Source organism: Patella vulgata, chromosome 1, assembly GCF_932274485.2.
Source record: "Patella vulgata chromosome 1, xgPatVulg1.2, whole genome shotgun sequence".
Classification (NCBI taxonomy): Eukaryota; Metazoa; Mollusca; class Gastropoda; family Patellidae; genus Patella; species Patella vulgata.
Genome location: NC_065879.2, coordinates 9,186,183 through 9,206,020, shown reverse-complemented (window position 1 = coordinate 9,206,020; position 19,838 = coordinate 9,186,183). Strand labels below are relative to the sequence as shown.

General features: G+C 37.1%; 2 protein-coding genes across 2 annotated transcripts; one reads left to right on the top strand and one right to left on the bottom strand.

Annotated features, from left to right (window-relative positions):
* Positions 1–545: 545 nt before the first annotated feature.
* Positions 546–8,234, top strand: LOC126812340 (40S ribosomal protein S5). The gene is made up of 5 exons (XM_050538700.2): positions 546–618; positions 3,853–3,980; positions 5,456–5,665; positions 6,676–6,903; positions 8,128–8,234. Exons 2-5 carry the CDS (start codon positions 3,858–3,860, stop codon positions 8,194–8,196), a joined length of 630 nt encoding a protein of 209 aa, XP_050394657.1. The 5' UTR covers positions 546–618; positions 3,853–3,857; the 3' UTR covers positions 8,197–8,234.
* A 1,949-nt stretch (positions 8,235–10,183) lies between these two features.
* On the bottom strand, positions 10,184–19,687 carry LOC126812347 (calcium load-activated calcium channel). Its single transcript, XM_050538712.1, has 7 exons — positions 19,554–19,687; positions 16,803–16,880; positions 16,145–16,195; positions 15,356–15,402; positions 13,206–13,273; positions 12,256–12,400; positions 10,184–10,631 (listed from the first exon to the last, which is right to left on the bottom strand). Exons 1-7 carry the CDS (start codon positions 19,612–19,614, stop codon positions 10,539–10,541), a joined length of 543 nt encoding a protein of 180 aa, XP_050394669.1. The 5' UTR covers positions 19,615–19,687; the 3' UTR covers positions 10,184–10,538.
* Between the last annotated feature and the right edge of the window lie 151 nt (positions 19,688–19,838).

Here is a 19,838-nt window from a genome sequence, read left to right as displayed (position 1 = left end):
ATTGGCTTGCGTGCACACAACAGGGTCTGTAGCTGTGTGAGGAAATCGGAGGACTCGGACAAAACCCACGAAGCTGGACAGGCGACGCTACTCCTTGTCGCATAGATGTGGGGAATCGAAACCACGCCACTTGACTCAATTCGACAGACTTTGTGATTTCACGTGAACGAGTTAAACACTGGTCTAGTCGTACGGATGGGACGAAAACCGGGGTATCGTGTACACATTGGCGTGCACGTAAAAGACCCCTTGGCAGTTAAGATTCGATATACGAGTAGGTCCTCCGTCATATACATGCCCGTCTTCATTAACCCAGTTGGAGCAGAACAGTGGGACGTTAAACCCCATTTCATTTCTTTGCCGACGAAAAATAGTAATACGGAAATTGCTTTAGGTCACCAAATTTAAAATTTTCCATGAGCAACTCGGGTTTCAGAATTTGGGTTGGTGATAGGATAATATTCTTTTACGTTTAAGACTTTACCCCGTCAGTCGCTATTAATGGGGGACAACTCTTGTTTATTCAGATTTACCTCCCCAAGCAAAACTCTCTAAAAGAACCCCATGCCTCTGTCGTGAAAACCCCGGTCGCTCTTTTTACAGTCACTCTTCAAAGAGGTACGACATGTTGTCAGTAAACAAATGAAATAAACACCAGTATCTTACGTTTAAAATAAAATAACTGTATGATATTAATCTATAATAAATCACACGATATTGGCATACAATTATTTTAAATATTACTCAATTTTGTTGTGATGAAACGTGTTATTTAGATCCCATAAACATCCTCTGGACAGTTCCATGCTGTAAATCCAAGATGGCTGCGCCCATGTCACATTTTGGTTGCATTCTTTAGGCAGTCGATTGATCTACATTTCAAAGTTTCGTTCGATTTTGAAGATGATCATCCATCCAAGAAGTCATTACGCCTTCATTTCACATCCTTGAAATTGGGATGTTTTGCTTTTTTCTATCTAAATTTAACGTTTTTCATTTTCAATTCAACAAACCACTTCCTTGAGTTGAAACCAAGCCCATGGATGGCCCCATGCTTTGCTACTGTCCAAACTGGCTTTTATAATTTCACTCAGATTTACTGGCCCGTTTTAATTGCCAGTTTGATGGTAGGGTGCAAAGAGATAATCAAAATATTAATATAAATTTGCCCCTTTGTATTAACATCCATATTGCATACATGCAGGTCTCCTAAATTCTAATGCCTCTATATGATAATAGGCCGCGGTAATTGTCTATTTCTCATGACCTGTGTTTGTGATATATACATGCTACATGGGGTAGTTATTAATTTTTGAGATGGATTTTAAAATTTTTGAGTTTAATGCAGTTTCTATTTCAGCAATAACTAATATTTGATTGTTGAAAACTCAATGGTAACCGACGTCAATGATTTATTCACATTTACAATATCTATTGCACAATAGCCGGACATTGGCAAACTTGATCATAATGATACATGTACACTTTTAAGTTAACCCTTCGTGAATTCATTCATTCATGACATTCCATTTCTTCATCTTTCCCTACTTTGACAGGTCTCAAAATGACCTGTTCGGATCAGGTTGATTTGATGATTTGTTCTGACATAAATATTTAAAAGTATACCTTTTGGATTTTTGAACTCAGAATAAGTTACGGTATATTATTGAACATCTCGGCTAATTCTATACGATCGTGATAATAAACAATCAATGCATACATCTTGTCAAAACTACAAACATTGATAACTTTGCTCAAAATGTAGTAATTTGAATGAAATTTCAATATATTCATTTTGCATTTTTTATTTTTGAACTATTACAGCAAGAACGGCCAGCTCTTTATCTAAATCTTACATAATGCATCTTCCAACAAAAGGAAAAAAACCAGTCCATGTATAATGCCTTTAGTTTTATATAAATTGATGGTTTCGCTTGTGGACCAAATCAATATTGATCAGATGCTTTTAAATTGGACTATTTTTATATAAATGGTTTATAGTGTCATCAATACAAATTAATGATCTCTATAATTTGACCGTAGAAAGTTCATACAAGTTGTAAAGTTCTAAGATAATGGATCCTTGCTAAACTTAAATGAAAATAGAATTAGTGATATTGGAAACTGTCTTCGACTTATCTGGAACCTAATAAACAATCCATCAGGGACTTGCGTCCACCTACAAGATAATGAGATTTTTCAAGCAGTCTTTGCAATGTCTTAAATGTACCTGTACCTGTTGGGGGTTGGGTGACCAAATGGTTACCATGTGCGTGCTGCTGTATCATAAGGTCTTTCATTAAGTCAGCTGGCGTGGTTTTGATTCCCAGGTTGTAAGTGACAAACATGGAGTATGGTCACAAGGCTCTACAATGTGATTGAAACACTCGCATTTGCGAGTGAATTTTGACAATGGCGACCCAGATATTTATAAATGCTAGGTTTCTGGCGAGTGAACATATATCTTGAAGTCCCCAATTAACACTATAGCTATCTGAACTTTTCTCCGTGAAGATAACGTAATCGGCAATGATCCCAGTCAAATGTCACTCTTGTTACTTTCCTGGTTTGAAATTGGGTCAATCTCATTGTCCTTTGCGAGGAAATTTTCATTGCGCATGCGCTGTATTTATCGGAAGTTTGCGAGACATCTGACAGCTGACCTATATCGTCTTACTTTACTAGTAAATTAACTTCGTCTCACAGTGAGTCTCAGTTGGGGAAAAATGATGATAGTCATGCTACTGACGCTACACCACCCAAACAAGCAAAATTACAGTCGGAAAAAAATGTTTAAAACATCTTATTTTATTATTATTATAGGACGACGAGTTATGTATGTTCACAATATAATTTAGCTATATCATACGACAAATTATTCTAATCTTCAGACTTGGCAACTGAAAATTTTGTTTGGCTAGTGGTTTTGAAAATTTACTTATGTTTGCACAAGTAAGTTCAAAATGCTGTGTAGAGCCTTGTATGGTCACCTGTCCAACCTCGTGGATTTTCTCCGGGTTCTACGGTTTCCTCCCACGGCTAAAGGCCGCTACTAGCAAGCAAATTATTGAAATAATATTGAACCATATGTTAGTCCCGAAATTATCTAGTTTGTGTCGAGTGGAGGTTAAACCTCATTTTAAAAATGTGTGTTAAGTGTGCAGATTGCCACCACAAGGATTACAAAAATTGCAGTTTTCTTGAAGTTGTGTGTCTATACTGAGGACCTCATTTTTAAGCAATTATCGATCTGGACAGGTGTGTGGTTCTTTCGCGGAATAGATTTTGTAAACTTGACCAATTCCGAACCCTACTCTTACTTGTATTTTTGAAGTATTTGTAAAATAACATAATTTATTATACATGTATGTATTAGCAACATTCAAAACACAGTTATATAAACTAGTCCATGTATAATGCCTTTAGTTGTATATAAACTGAGGGTTTCGCTTGTGGACCAAATCAACATTGATCAGATGCTTTTAAAATAAACTATTTTATATAAATGGTTTATAGTGTCATCAATACAAGAATCTTAAGTTAGCTACAGGGACAACTTGCTGTCCATCATTTAGAGGCTAAATCTATTTGTTAAGGCCAGCTCAGTTTTGTCAAGGTCGCCGAGATGTAAATAAGGTTAGGGCATGTGATTGTTGGCGGAACTGTATGTTAGGGTTAGGGTAAGCATTGGGGCCAAGTCCAGGGTTAGGGTTACGGTTGGGATTAACGCTAGCCCAGTTTACATCTTGTGACCTATGACGAAAATTGAGCTGGCCTTATCATTTAGCACTAACCTCAATTAGAAAAGATTTTTTTTATTAAAGTTCATGTCATTTTGCAATTTTATTTCAGTAAACATGACGGAAACCGTAGAAGAAATGGTCACTGCGACCGCAGCCACAGTATCAGAAGATCCAGAGGTCAAGTTATTCGGAAAATGGACATCAGATGATGTTCAAGTCAGTGACATCAGTTTAACTGTAAGTTGGTGTACCTATGATATCAGTTCGCTAATTAGGACACAATTCTAGGGGTATATATTCTTCCGTGATGCAGGACGGAGGGGCTGACAAGGAAAGCTGTCTAGTCGTTCGGATGGGACGAAAAACCGAGGTCCCGTGTACACATTGGCGTGCACGTAAAAGATCCCTTGGCAGTTGGAATTCGATATAAGAGTAGGCCGTAGCCCAGGTTAGGAGCAGAACAGTAGGACGTTAAACCCCATTTCATTTTTATATATTCTTCCAAAATGTACCTTTTTTTGTTATATAGCCCACGTTCTGGTTAATGTGATGGATAAGCCAATGAAACGGTCTGTTGCAGCGAGTTCTTGGCGTGTGATGCACAGAACTGTGGATATCCTACTGGAGAAACAGAACGCTGATTGATTAATGAAATGTCTTTACGGCCTGGTCTAAAGCCACTCATGACCCCTGACGCGCCCCCCCCCCCCCCACCAAACAACAACTGTAACATGCAAAACATAAACAGTTATATAAACTAGTCCATGTATAATGCCTTTAGTTGTATATAAACTGAGGGTTTCGCTTATGGACAATATTAATATTGATTAGATGCTTTTAAATTAAACTATTTTATATGAATGGTTTATAGTGTCATCAATACAAGGATTATCAGTCTCATGTGCTTAGAAATTAGGTTTACAAAAAAAAGTAGAAAAAGTAAATAGGTGTAGGTAGGAAATAAGGGGACAGTATCATTGGTCTTGGGTCCATTTCTGTACTCATCAACTTTTAAAGTGGGTACATATCCTTCCTAAAAGGGCTTCAATATGTACCTTTTTGCTGGATAAAACATCCAGAATAATATATACCTATGCAAAGGCACCATGGGTTAGCTCTTTCTAGCACATATCTGATACTTGTTTACAACTAACTATTTTGTTACTAGGGGGATTGGATGGCCAAATGGTTAGCACATGCGCGCTGTATCATAAGGTCTGTCATTGAGTCAACTGGGGTGGTTTTCGATTCCCCTGTTGTACATGACAAGGAGTAGGGTCGCCTGTCCAACCTTGTGGGTTTTTTCCGGGTCCTCCGGTTTCCTCCCACTGCTGAAGACCCCTACGCACAAGCAAATTATAGAAATAAAATTGAACCATGTGTTAGTCCCGAAATGCCCTATTTTGTGTTGAGTGGAAGTTAAACACTCTCTCTCTTTCTTTCTCTAGTTGAACATTAGTTACTAGAATTGCTAGTATGATATCTAAAAATTTCTTAAAATTTTATTTCTACAGAAAGCTTGTATTTCAATATTGATAATATAACCAAATGTCTTAATTTATATAATCCTAATTTATATAATCCTAATTTATATAATCCTTAATTTATGTCTAAAGTTAAAACTAATTGTACAGTTTAAATGTCTCCTAAATTTGTGAAAACAAAGAGCCATTAATATGAACATTTATATCCAAACGAACTTGTTTTTATAGGATTATATTGCTGTTAAGGAGAAATTTGCCAAATATATGCCCCATTCAGCTGGTAGATGGCAGCTACGACGTTTCCGTAAGGCCCAGTGTCCTATTGTTGAACGAGTTGTTTGTTCAATGATGATGCACGGAAGAAATAATGGTAAAAAATTAATGGCTGTTAGAATTCTGAAACACACTTTAGAGATTATTCATTTATTGACTGGAGAGGTTTGTACAAATATTTTTATTGAATTTGTTTCTTTGTTTGAGGGGGATTGGATGGCTGAATGGTTAGCATGTTTGCGCTGTATCATACGGTCTGTCATTGAGTCAACTGGCGGGGTTTTGATTCACCAGTTGTACGTGACAAGGAGTAGGGTCACCTGTCCAACCTTGTGGGTTTTCTCTGGTTTCCTCCCACTGCTAAAGACAACTACGCTCCAGCTAATTATTGAAATAAAATTGAATCATGTGTTAGTCCCGAAATGACCTAGTTTGTGTCGAGTGGACATGAAACCCCATTTCTCTCACTCTCTCTCTGTTTACTGGTAGCTTAAAAGACGTATTTAATGGTTTAATATGCTATTGTCAGGTTCGGAAATATTGATTTCAGTTGAACCATACAAAATTACAGGCATTAATAAACTTTGTGTTGGACCGGTATTAAAAATACCAATATAATCACAGAAAAAAGACAAATTTGTGGCAAAGTACTTGATGAATTGTACCTAACAGTGTATCTAGAGGGTTCCAACCTTGTGGGTTTTCTCCTGGTCCTCTGGTTTACTCCCACTGCTATAGACCCCTATGCGCAAGCGAATTATTGAAAAAAAATTGGACCCTATGTTAATCCCGAAATGATCTAGAGGGGGTTTTATTGTTGCATTTACTACATTGGATTGGGGGATTGGATGGCTGAATGGTTAGCACGTGCCACTGTACCATAAAGTCTGTCATTGTGTCAACTGGCGTAGTTTCGAATCCCCAGTTGTAAGTGGCAAGGAGTAGGGTCGTCTGTCCAACCTCGTGGGTTTTCTCCGGGTCCTCCGGTTTCCTCCCACTGCTAAAGACCCCTACGCACAAGCGAATTATTGAAATAAAATTAAACCATATGTTAGTCCCGAAATGACCTAGTTTGTGTCGAGTGGACGTTAAACTCCATTTCTCTCTCTCTCTCTCTCTCACTACATTGGATTAATCTAATTCATAACAAAATTTCTTGTCTTCCATTATTTTAGAACCCTCTTCAAGTTTTAGTAAATGCCATCATTAACAGTGGACCACGTGAAGATTCTACTCGTATTGGACGAGCTGGTACTGTCAGACGACAAGCTGTTGATGTTTCTCCATTAAGACGTGTTGATCAGGCTATCTGGTTATTGTGTACTGGAGCCAGAGAAGCTTCATTCAGAAATATTAAATCTATTGCTGAATGTTTAGCTGATGAACTCATTAATGCTGCCAAGGTTTGTATTGGTCAATTCTTTCAGAATTTCTTTTTCCCAGTTTGCGTAGGTTCAAGTTGATGCTTAAAATAGTCCTAACTAAAACCAACCGATTGAAACACAGATCCTATGCACTAGGATCGGAAAGAGTTGTTATTTAACCCGCGTTCTGGTTGAAGTAAGGGATTAGCCAATGAAACGGTCAGTTACAGTGAGTTTTTGACGTGAAGTGCATGGAACTTTAGGTAAATCACTGGAAACGTCAACGCTGATTGATTAATCAATGTCTGACGTTAAAAGCCACTTGTATGACACCTGATGCGACCTTCCACTACAACTTGTCAGATCTTCATGTAGTGTAGGCCATCGAAAGTATAAAAAATGAAATGAAATATAGATCTGTATTTTAATCAGATTGAATTAGAACTATATATTTGACGTATTATTCCATACTAAAATAGGTGGCTCAGTGAGAATTTTCTTCTGTGGTTTTCTCCTACCATTGCAGCAGGACCTGACAAGGAACAGTGTAGTCATACGGATGGCACGAAAAAACAAGGTCCTGTGTACACATTGGCGTGCACGTAAAAAACCCATGACAATTGGAATATAAGAGTACACCATAGCACGGCTGTTCGGACAAAATTTCCCTAATGGCCCTCTGTAAGGCGTATGCCAGTCTTCATTAGCCTAGTCAGTGCAAAAAAAAGTTTTGACATTTAACCTCGTTTGTTTTCCATACTAAAATGTAAATGGATGAAATTGTTTAGACATTTGTTAGCTGTGTGGTACAAGGTTTGCACTGTAGATCATAGATATTTCAAATATCCAATATGAAATGAAATGGGGTTTAACGTCCTACTGTTCTGCTCCGAACTGGGCTAATGAAGACGGGCACAAGCCATACAGTGTGCTATGAGTGGAAATTTTGCCCAGACAGTGGCACAACTGTCAATGGATCCTTTACGCGCACGTCAATGTGTTCATGGGACCTTGGTTTTTCATCCCATCTGAACGACTAGACAGCTGTCCTTGTCAGGTCCTCTGTCCTGCATCACTGACAAGGGGGAACCACGCCGGAAAATCTGGATGAACTTTCTCGGCCAAATGCAGGGATTGAACAACCGACCCCCCAGGCTAGCAAGCCAGCGTCTTACCCACATTAATAGGTTACTTATCTTTAAGAAAAACCCATGGATTCTCTACATGGCCAGAAATTAGTACAAATTTTATCTTTTATTTCAGGGTTCTTCAAATAGTTATGCTATCAAAAAGAAAGATGAATTGGAACGAGTTGCTAAATCTAACCGATAAAATGGAAAAAAATATGGAATAAAATATTCAAGTCAAAATTTGTCTTTATTTCTGAAATTCGTTGATAGACTCGCATGAAACCCAATCTGACATCGTCCCTATTCCTTTTACACTCTTTAGACACCCAATCAGTTGGGGTATCTTATCGACTCTATGAGGGTCTGCTTTAATTTACTAAATCAGTGTAGATATCGATCCAACATTCCATCAAAGTTCTTTGGCTGGTATATTCATAAGCAAATATAAGCGACAACCCATCTGTCATATCTTTGGCTGGTATATGTTATAGGCACATTTAAGCGACTACCAACCTATACTCTTTGGTTGGTATATGTCATAGCCACACAACCAATCCACTTTTTGGACATTGCTTGCTTACTATAGCATTGACTGAATTAGTGTAAGCAGATATCAAGTTGTCAGCCCATCTGTGCATTTTAGCTGTTGTTGATAACACAGAAATGTCAGACAAGTTTACTGAAATTGCCCATCTTATTCTAAAAATTTCTGAGACTACAGAATTTGTTTACAATGGTTACATTCTCCCCCCCCCCCCCCCCCCCCCCCCCCGGACCTTTCTGTAATCTAAATTATAGTGCCCTCCGCTTGGAACAGAACCATTGAAACACAATTTTTTGCCTCTGAGTGGGGCTGGGGGTGCGGAAACACAAAACCTCTTAACTTAGCCACTGAATTTCTGATCTTCAGTTAACTATATTTATTGATTCTGTATCTATTTGAAAACTTGTGAAGGAACTCCAAATCATAGCCCTAAGGAATTGCACTTGAATATTGTTTGCAACAAATAATAATGCTGTAATTGGAATCAAAATATAGGTGACAACCAGATAGTTTTCTTGATTCAAGACAAGTAGGGGGGGTTGGATGGCTGAATGGTTAGCGTGCGCGCGCTGTATCATAAAGTCTGTCATTGAGCCGACTGGCGTGGTTTCGAATCCCCGGTTGTACGTGACAAGGAGTAGGGTCGCCTGTCCAACCTCGTGGGTTTTCTCCGGTTTCCTCCCACTGCTAAAGATCCCTACGCGCAAGCGAATTATTGAAATAAAATTAAACCATGTTAGTCCCGAAATGACCTAGTTTGTGTCGAGTGGACGTTAAACCCCATTTCTCTCTCTGTATGTGACAAGGAGTAGGGGGTCGCCTGTCCAACCTTGTAGGTTTTCTCTAGGTGCTCGGTTTCCTCCCACTGCTAAAGATCCCTATGTGCAAGCGAATTATTGAAATAAAATTGAACCATGTGTTAATCCTGAAATGACCTAGGAATTTAATTTAAAAATGGGAAAAGGAGGCTAAGTCTCTACTATACCAGTGCCCAAGTTACCACAATGTGCACATCTTGTCCATACTACAAACAGTGATAACTATTATAGCAAGAATGGCCAGCTCTTTTTAAATCTTACAGAATGTATCTTCAACGAATGTCATTTATTTTAGAATTAAGGTGGGTGACTTCTGGGGCAAGCCACTCTCTACCATTCTGTTTGTCAGATGACAAAACGATACGCATCTTTTTTTTTTTTTAGTTATCTTGTCTATATACACAAGAATATCTGAACAGGGGTCTGTCCAGGAATTTCAGTTTGTCATTAGGTCGAGGGGTGGGGTGGGAGGGAATACCAACGAATCTCTGATAGAATCAGAAGCTTTGAGACCAATATTGGTCCTCATTTATACATGCATGTATAGGATTAGATTGGAGTGAGCCAAAATGGTGTTATTCCATGAATGTAGGAGAGAAAAAATATTCTTTGTGTCCGGGTGGGGGGGGCATCGACATGTGTCTGCTAAAGCAATTATATTTTGTGTGTTGGCAAGTGTGGTATTCGTGTGTGTCGTTTTTGTTAAAAACGCCTCCTATCCAGCATTTCATTATCAATAATCGTTTGATAAATTTATCAGATATTCCAATCCCAATATGATTCCAGCCACTCAACAGCCAATAATCCAAACAAAAAACAAATCTATATTTAAATTAAATAAAAAATATTTATTATGAAAATGATAAAATTGTTCCATTATGATAATCCCTAATACGAGTGGCATTACTTCTAAACAAATAATATCAACTAGAGATAGTTTCAGTAAATAAAATTCTGGGTAGTTATTTATTTTAACAGAATATTGCCATATTTAAACTAAAACAATAACTATGATACTGGCAGTTGGTAGGAATGATGATAATTTATTAAAATCAACATTTATAAATGAATTTTACGCTTATTCATAACATAATGACCAATTACAAAATGTCTACAGATGGACATAAACAATTAATGATTTCACAATACACTGGATATGTGTCCTAACAGTTTTCCATCAATTTATTTTCCCATTTGAGTTGGAGCTCCAAAAAAACCTGTTCCTTGTTTATTGGCAGATCTGGATGGGGCAAGTCCCAACATCTTTTGAATATTCTGAAGAAAAAAAATACAAATAAATTAAGTTCTGGAATCTGACAGAAAGAAATTATATTACAGTAAAATGAATAAACTAGAGGAGATGCACATTGAAAACTGCATTCAAATTTTTCTTTTTGACATTTCAATGAAAGAGATTGGATTTACATGTATTAGTAGTTAATATCTAATAAAAATAAAGGGAGAGAGAGAGAAATGGGGTTTAATGTCCACTCGACACAAACTAGGTCATTTCGGGACTAACACGTGGTTCAATTTTATTTCAATAACTCGCTTGCATGTAGGGGTCTTTAGCAGTGGGAGGACCCGGAGAAAACCCACGAGGTTGGACAGACGACCCCACTCCTTGTCACGTACCACCGGGGAATCGAAACCCCGCCAGTTGACTCAATGACAGACCGTAAAATGATACAGTGCGCGCATGCTAACTTTTGGCCATCCAACCCCCCTAATAAAAATAAATGTTTAATGCTATGACAATAAAATGGGTCTTAATGTCCCACCATTCTGCACTAACCGGTCTAATGAAGACGGGAATAACCTACGTAGTGTGCTATGAGGGAAATTTTGCACAGACAACAACACTACGGCCTACTCTTCATTTCGCATTCCAATTGTCAAGGGTTCTTTTACGTATACACCAGACCTCAGTTTTTTGTAACATACGAACAACTAGACACTATCTCTTTCCTGACCACACATTGTTAAGATTGGGAACAAACAATGGAAGATCCTGAAGGGCTTTCTCGGACAATACCAGGAATGAACCTGGGGTCCCCAGTACCTTACTTACTGTGTCAGAGAGAAAGAAAAAGAGAAATGGGGTTTGACATCCACTAGGTCATTTTGGGACTAACAAAAGGTTCAATTTTATTTCTATAATTCGCTTGCATGTAGGGGTCTTTATCAATGGGAGGAAACCAGAGGACCCGGAGGAAACCCACAAGGATGGACAGACGACCCTATTCCTTGTCGGGTACAACCTGGGAATCGAACCCCGTCAATTGATTCTATGACAGACCTTATGATACAACGTGCACGCGCTAACCACTCGGCCATCCCCCCCCCCCCCACACACACTCACTGAGCCACTGTGGCTCTGCTATGGCAATGAAGGGTACATTTGTCTCTTTCTAATACCTGATATCTGATTTTAAAAAATTATGGGAAGGGATTTACTATTGTTGCATAAGAAAAACAAAATGAAATGAATGAAATGGGGTTTAACGTCCTACTGTTTTGCTCCTAACTGGGCTAATGAAGACGGGCATACGCCATACAGTGTGCTATGAGGGAAATTTTGCCCGGACAGCGGCACTACGGCCTACTCTTATATCGAATTCCAACTGTCAAGGGATCTTTTACGTGCACGCCAATGTGTACACGGGGCCTAGGTTTTTCGTCTCATCCGAATGACTAGACAGCTGTCCTTGTCAGGCCCTCCGTCCTGCATCATTGACAAGGGGGAATCACGCCGGAAAATCGGGATGAACTTTCTCGGCCAATGCAGGGATCGAACACCCGACCTCCAGGCTAGCGAGCCAGCGCCTTACCCACTTAGCCACCGTGATCCCATAAGAAAAACAAAACATACACTTTATTTTATATGGCCTTAACTCACCTGTCTAACTGACATAGTACACAAGATATAGAGAAATATAAAGGAACAATCTGTATAATCTTCACCACCTAAATTACGATGAGATAAATTCTGGATTAATGAAATAGGTAGAAATGGTAACTTAGCAACCACTCGACCATCAAATCTAAAAAAATAAAATATCAAAATGTCAATTTTTATTTAAGATGCAGTATGTAAAATTCTGATTAAAACACAGATCCTATTTCATTTCGTTTTTTTTATAGTTCAAAATTTCGTTTTACTTGTCTTTACTACACTAGGATCTGCAAGAGTTATATAACCTGCGTTCTGAATGATGTAAGTAGTTGGCCAATGAAACGGTCTGTTACGCCAAGTTTTTGGCGTGAGGTGTATGGAACTGTGGGTAACCCACTAGAAACATAAACATTGATTGGTTAATCAAATGTCTGATGTCATAGGGTCAAAAGCTGTTTGTACGACCTTTGACGCAACATTCCGCAACATTCCACTACAACCGTTCAGATCTTCATGTAGTGTAGGCCATCGAAAGTATATCAAAACGAAACGAAATATAGATCTGTATTTTAAACAGATTGGTAAAATTTAGATAAAGAGCTGATCGTTCTTGCTATATTAGTTTAAAAATAGATAATGGATCTTGAGTATATTTAAAAATAGTCAAATGACTGAACACATTTTAAAGAAGTCAGCATTAGCAACAATCACAAAATAAATATCTTTTCATGAAGTATTGAGCAAACTAGGTGATTTCGGGACTAACATATGGTTCAATTTTATTTCAATAATTCGCTTGCCGAAATTATCAGCAGAGTTATCGTGTTCCAAAAGGGTTGACAGAAAGATGAAAAACATTTTAACAGATATATATATATATATACATATAACATAAATAGAACAAAGCTTGAATAAACAAATAAATTATTACAAAAATATGTGGATATACTTACATAGAGTTAAACATACTAAGGAGAGCTGTGAATGCAAAACCAATAGCAAACATTGACTTCATTTTCACCTGAAATAACACCAAACAAATGAGTGATCCAAGTCCTTATTACATGTATATACATATTAAAATCTAAATATAGGCCTTAAAACAACTGATCATCATTTGGAGGATTTTTAATCCCTTGCTAACTACAATGTTGACATAAACTAGGTCATTTCGAGACTAACATATGGTTCAATTTTATTTCAATAATTTGCTTGCGTGTAGGGGTCTTTAGCAGTGGGAGGAAACCGGAGGACCCGGAGAAAACCCATGAGGTTGGACAGGCAACCCTACTCCTTGTCACATACAACCAGGGAATCGAAACCACACCAGTTGACTCAATGACAAACCCCATGATACAATGCGCACACGCTAACCATTCGGCCATCCAACCAGTCATTGTTTTTTAAGACGAATGACTCTCTAACATGCAGTTATTGATCTTCAGAATCATTTCCCATACACACAACTAATCACTCTCCTTAATATCAGATCACTCTCCTTAATTTCTAAATCACTCTTCTTATCGAAACTGGGAGAGCTTTTTAAGGGGAGCGATTTTTTCAATTTGTTAAACATGCATTATGCAAGAGCTAAATCTGCCTATTGCAGGTCTTTCTTTAGGCCTGAAATGTTTTCTAAAGTATTAATTAGACATTAATTAATTGATCCAGGCCTTAGATCAACTCTCGATGGCATCAGATTTCTCTGATATTAAATAGATTAGAATGGTTCAGCGATACTTTGATTTAATCAAATATGGAGGACCGAGACTTAGCTTCGATCAACCAGTACGGTGGTTGAAATTATTGCACACGTCTCTCAAACCTTCAAAGGCTAATATCTTTGCTTGCAATAGAGTAATTTGAATGAAATTTTCAAATTATTCATTTTACATCATCTACTTTCAAACTATTATAGCAAGAATGGCTAGTTCTTTATCTAAATCTTACATAATGTATCTTTAATTGAGGGGAGATTTTTTCGGCTCTCCTCTAAAATACAAACAACAACGACTGCATCCACCCCCCCCCCCCCCCCTGATTCTTTATAAGGAATATCAGTCAATTCTGTTCAGTATTTATAAAGATATGATGAATTAAAATGTTGCAACATCCAACCATACAAACAATCCAGCGCCACCTATAAGTGTTTGATCTTTTATCCTGTTAAGAGCGTAGGTCGTTATATAACGTCCTGGACAACTGCCACTCACTGTGTGTAGGGCGTAATATAACGCCTTAGAGGTATTTTCCCCAACCTATTCTTAGAACATAGTACATAGTTCTTCGTCAAATTAATTACACACTAGGGGGTAGTTAACGTTTTAAAAACGTCACGCTTAACAGGTTAAAGGGGATCTTTTAAATAAAAGACACCTAGTCTGGATTGTCTCCCTTTAAAGAGTGAAAAATTAATAAAATCTAGGTCATTTTGGAATAAACATAAATATTAATTCAATAATTCACTCAAGCACATTAGAGTCATTCTGCAGTGGGAGAAAACTGACGAACTCTTGCCATATAAAAAACCTGGGATCGACACTAACCGAACAATTGATTTATGATCTTAAAGGGGAAGACCAACGATTTTCAATAAGGTTTCCATAAATAAAAAATATATATTTAGAAATAATCCCTCCTATAACATATGCAAAAAATAATTTGCAAGCGAGAAATTAATTTTTATTAATACCGGAAGTGACGTGGTTGGTTCGACACGCTCACTGGTCATTATAGTAAACATACAAATTTGGAGCAAGTTTAGCGCTGTATTTTGTGGTCGTTTCGCCGTTTGGCAGAAAATCTGATGAAAGGTAATCTTTATCACAAAATACAGCGCTAAACTTACTCCAAATTTGTATGTTTACTATAGTGACCAGTGAGCGTGTCAAACCAACTACGTCACTTCCGGTATTAATAAAAATTAATTTCTCGCTTACAAATTATTTTTTGCATATGTTATAGGAGGGATTATTTCTAAATATATATTTATTATTTATGGAAACCTTATTGAAAATCGTTGGTCTTCCCCTTTAAGTACAAGCATTATATCATTTGGCTAATGAGACACCCTGTTGCTTTAAAACTTTCTTTACATACTTACAAAAGATAAATCTCTGTTATTGGTTTTTAATTTTTCTTCTTGTCTCTCTGAAATGTAAAAACAAACAGGTGAAATGAATTCAGTCAGCTGGTGGTATAGTTGAACCAGGAACTAGTTCCATACACTTGGTATTTCTTGTTTTTCAAAACTGGGCTAATGAAGACGGGCATATGCCATACAGTGTGCAAAGAGGGAAATTCTGCCCGGGCAGCGGCACTACGGCCTACTCTTATATCGAATTCCAACTGCCAAGTGATCTTTCACGTACATGCTATGTCTACACGGAACCTCGGTTTTTTGTGCCATCCGAACGACTAGACACCTGTCTTTGTCAGGCCCGCTGTCCTGCACCACTGACAAAAGGGAAACCATGTTGGAAAATCCTGATGAACTTTCTCGGTAAATGCATGGACCGAGCACGCAACCTCCAGGCTAGCGAGCCAGCATCTTACCCATTTAGCCACCGTGGCTCCCTCCTTAAAGGACAATACTGGTGTTAGCCATTACCACAAATGTGATAGAACTGATTAAACGCGTTCCAAATATAATTTTAACACAGAGATCATTGCTAGATAGATTCCTAACGAAAATTTCAAGTGACCAAAGCAAAAGGAAAACATGTATTATCATTCTATATAACTGACTGAAGTGACGAGTGATAACAGATACACGGTCGAATTTCTGCTCACTGATAATTCCTTCTCTGATCTAGTGACAGTCGATTCTTTTTCTAAATTGTCAGATATCTTCTCACAGTCTCCTTAAATTTGCTGGTTTCTTTAAACTTACCAAATTTTTTCTTATTAGATACATCTCCACCTATTTCTTTTTGCTTTTCCACTGAAATAAAACAACCAGAAAATAATTCTTTAAATGACACCTAGAAGCATGGTTAACTATTCATAACACAACACAACACAACACAACAAAACACAAGGTATATAAGGATATAACTACTTCTTTATTATTTAATAACCACGTTTCGTAACACATAAAGGTCACGTTTTCAAGTTAATGATAAATATCCATCCATTTATTATTTATTGTTATTGTAGGTGCTTCTAATTATTTTAATGGTTTTCTTCTGATCATTAATTAAGTTGGTGTAAGCTAAAATATGTATAAATAGGCTGACTAGATGGATATTTATCATTAACTTGAAAACGTGACCTGTATGTGTTACGAAACGTCGTTATTAAATAATAGAGAAGTAGTTGTATTCATACCTTGTGTTGTGTTGTGTTTTGTTATGAATAGCCAGAAAATAGTGTAAGTAGACTGAAATACAAAATGAATCTGTGATGCACATCTTCAAATATATGTAAAGGAAGCAAATTGTCATATCGTAAGGAATCGGTATGCCATTCTTGCCACTGTCTTGTATCAATGTCCATGCACTGTAGACATGAGCTCGGTATTTAAATTTATCATAAAGAAATCAACTTACATTTTTTACTCTGTTTTTCAACCTCAGCCTTCAACTTTTTGTATTTTTCAGTTCTATAAACCAATAACCATGTTAACCCTATGAAAATATAGAATATGATGACATGACATTTATGAGGGAGAGAGAGAAATGGGGTCCATTTGACACAAACTAGGTCATTTTGGGACTAACATATGGTTCAATTATATTTCAAAAATTCGCTTGCCCATAGGGGTCTTTAGCAGTGGAAGGAAACCAGAGGTTGGACAGGTGGCCCTACTCCATGTAAAATACAACCGGGGAATTGAAACCATGTCAGTTGACTCAATAACAGACCTTATGATACAGTGCATGCTAACCACTCGGCCATCGACCCCCCCCCATTGACATTTATCATAAGTAGGCCTACAGTACTCTTGATAACAAAATAAAGGTCCTTACTGATATCTAAGCATAAAAGTAGATAGGCATATTGAAGTTAAGTTTTTTTTTCAGTGTGTTGAATTATTTGATATCTAAATTAGATTTATTGATTAAAAAGGCATTATGCAAGATCTAAATCTATCTATTGCAGGTCTTTCTTTAGGCCTTATATGTTATATAAACTATTAATTAGACATTTATTAACAAGAAAAGACCATAATCATGTCTTGATGCCATCTGATAGGTTTGATTTTAATTAGATTAGAACTGTTCACACATTTAATGATTTAATCTAAAAATGGTAAGGCAAGGCTAAGCTTTGAGCAACTAATAAGGTGCATGTAGTTACAATCTGTGCACACATTTTGTCAAACCTTCAAAGGATAAAGGGGGGTTGGATGGCTGAATGGTTAGCGTGCGCGCGCTGTATCATAAAGTCTGTCATTGAGTCGACTGGCGTGGTTTCGAATCCCCGGTTGTATGTGGCAAGGAGTAGGGTCGCCTGTCCAACCTCGTGGGTTTTCTCCGGGGCCTCCGGTTTCCTCCCACTGCTAAAGACCCCTACGCGCAAGCGAATTATGTAAATAAAAATTAAACCATATGTTAGTCCCGAAATGACCTAGTTTGTGTCGAGTGGACGTTAAACCCCATTTCTCTCTCTCTCTCTCTTTCAAAGGATAATATGTTCCCTCAGTATAACGTCATTTGAATGGAATTTTCAATATATTCATTTTGCATTATCTATTTTTAAACCGCATGTATTATTATAGTAAGAACGGCCAGCTCTTACAATAATGTATCTTTAAGCAATAGTCATTCTACCGTAAAACTGTGCCAAAATTTTAGCAAACTAATAGGCCTACATATAAAATACATTCAAATATTAATAAAATCTGGGGAAATGGATGTGAGTATCTTATAGGATGCTGGACCAGACTCTGCCAAATATATATTCTAAACCCAATCTGTATTTGCACTGACAGAAGCGCTACAGAATACTCTTATTTTGAGTTCAACTATCAGATGATCTTTAATTTCTCGCCAATGCCATACACTGGAACTCGTTTTTCTTATCCCATCCGACAGACTAGAGTACTACTACTAGATACTTAGTGACTTTTCCTAGTTAAACTCCTTCAAATAGGGGTTTCAGGTCATGTGATTTTAGCGTGAAATCTGATAGCCAGGTGCTGAAATATAGCCTGCTTCAATCTACGATTCTGAATTACTTTTTTATTTAAATGCATTACTAGCAATTGTATTGTAATAGTTTAATATCAATCTCGATATCTGCAAAGATTCAGGCTCAAAAATTATCGAAATGTAAGCCAAATTACCATTTATGTACAGGAGACGCTTGTGGGAAAATGCCACTCCGACGTCACGCGGCCGAGGATTTTCCATTGCTACGACTCACTTCATTGGTGAATCCGCATCTTAATTTCCAGGGGATTTCCACATAGAACCAATCAAACGATAGATGACATTTTTGTGATTATTATGGTGCGTGATACCCCGAGCTACTACAATTACAGCCGTAGAAATCGGGATGTTTCTGTTTTGCTGACTGGAATTCGCTAAATTTCGACTAAATATAGCCTACTTTTTTTGTGGCATCATCCAGATTATAAATATTTGACATAATATCATTCAAATTATTCTGATTTTAATAAATTTTAGCTGACTATAATGTGCGGATTTGAGTTTTAAAATTGGTACTAGCGATTCTGAATGGAAAATATCGCTTATGACGTCTGTCAGTTATGACTGAAAAGCACTTATTTTAGTGCCATGGCACGCATTGACTGGTATAGAGCATTTTGATTACATTATTGACGTCGATCTCGAATTTTAAAATTCCATACCTTTGGATCTAATTAGAAAAGTTTGATGAAATAAAAAATTTGGGGTAGCATTTTATGTATATTTTCACAAACTATTTTTTAAAAAAAAAATTTCTGTCATTTAAAACTTTGACCTGAAACCCCTACTTCAAACGTCTCCATTCATCCTTCACCAATGATGATAATATAAAGTATAACTATTCTAGATCTGTTATTTTAACAATGATATACTAGACTATGAGGCTGAATCCATGATCATGTGCAATCATATTGGCTACATTGTAGGCCTAATTATATACGGTATGACATTGTCATTCATATTGAAATTGATGAAGATAAATATTAGACGTCAGTCACTCAATGAAGATGACCATGGCCCATGCATGTGGAATTTGGAAAGTAGTCTAAAGTGTGGAACGTGGGCCAGAAATCATGTTATAGATCTACCCTTGCATAATATTTAAAAAAAAAAAAAAAGTCTTTGGTCTCTAAATGAAATTATCACCTTCTCCTAAAAGTGCTGTACATATTGAAATTGCAACAATTAGGACACAATCTCCAAACATTTTGCCACGATACAATCCAAACTCGGAAAAATTGACCGGAAATGGAGGAGAGGTAAGAGTCTTCTCCCTTGAATATACCACACCCCATACATCAATAAAAAAAAGGGTGCATTTTGTTAACCTTATTATAGTATATTAAAAGATGCAAGAAAAATGCACGTTTTTTTTATCTCTTATTTAGAAGTACAATAGATAACGTCCAGGCAATAATTCTAAATTTACTT

Coding starts and splice junctions, on each gene's coding strand:
- LOC126812340 (XM_050538700.2), top strand. CDS start 3,858: ATGACGGAAACCGTAGAAGAAATGGTCACTGCGACCGCAGCCACAGTA. Junction 3,981..5,455: donor TCAGTGACATCAGTTTAACT/GTAAGTTGGTGT, acceptor TTGTTTTTATAG/GATTATATTGCTGTTAAGGA. Junction 6,904..8,127: donor AACTCATTAATGCTGCCAAG/GTTTGTATTGGT, acceptor CTTTTATTTCAG/GGTTCTTCAAATAGTTATGC.
- LOC126812347 (XM_050538712.1), bottom strand. CDS start 19,614: ATGTTTGGAGATTGTGTCCTAATTGTTGCAATTTCAATATGTACAGCA. Junction 16,196..16,802: donor TGAAAAACAGAGTAAAAAAT/GTAAGTTGATTT, acceptor GTTTTATTTCAG/TGGAAAAGCAAAAAGAAATA. Junction 13,274..15,355: donor ATAACAGAGATTTATCTTTT/GTAAGTATGTAA, acceptor GTGTTATTTCAG/GTGAAAATGAAGTCAATGTT.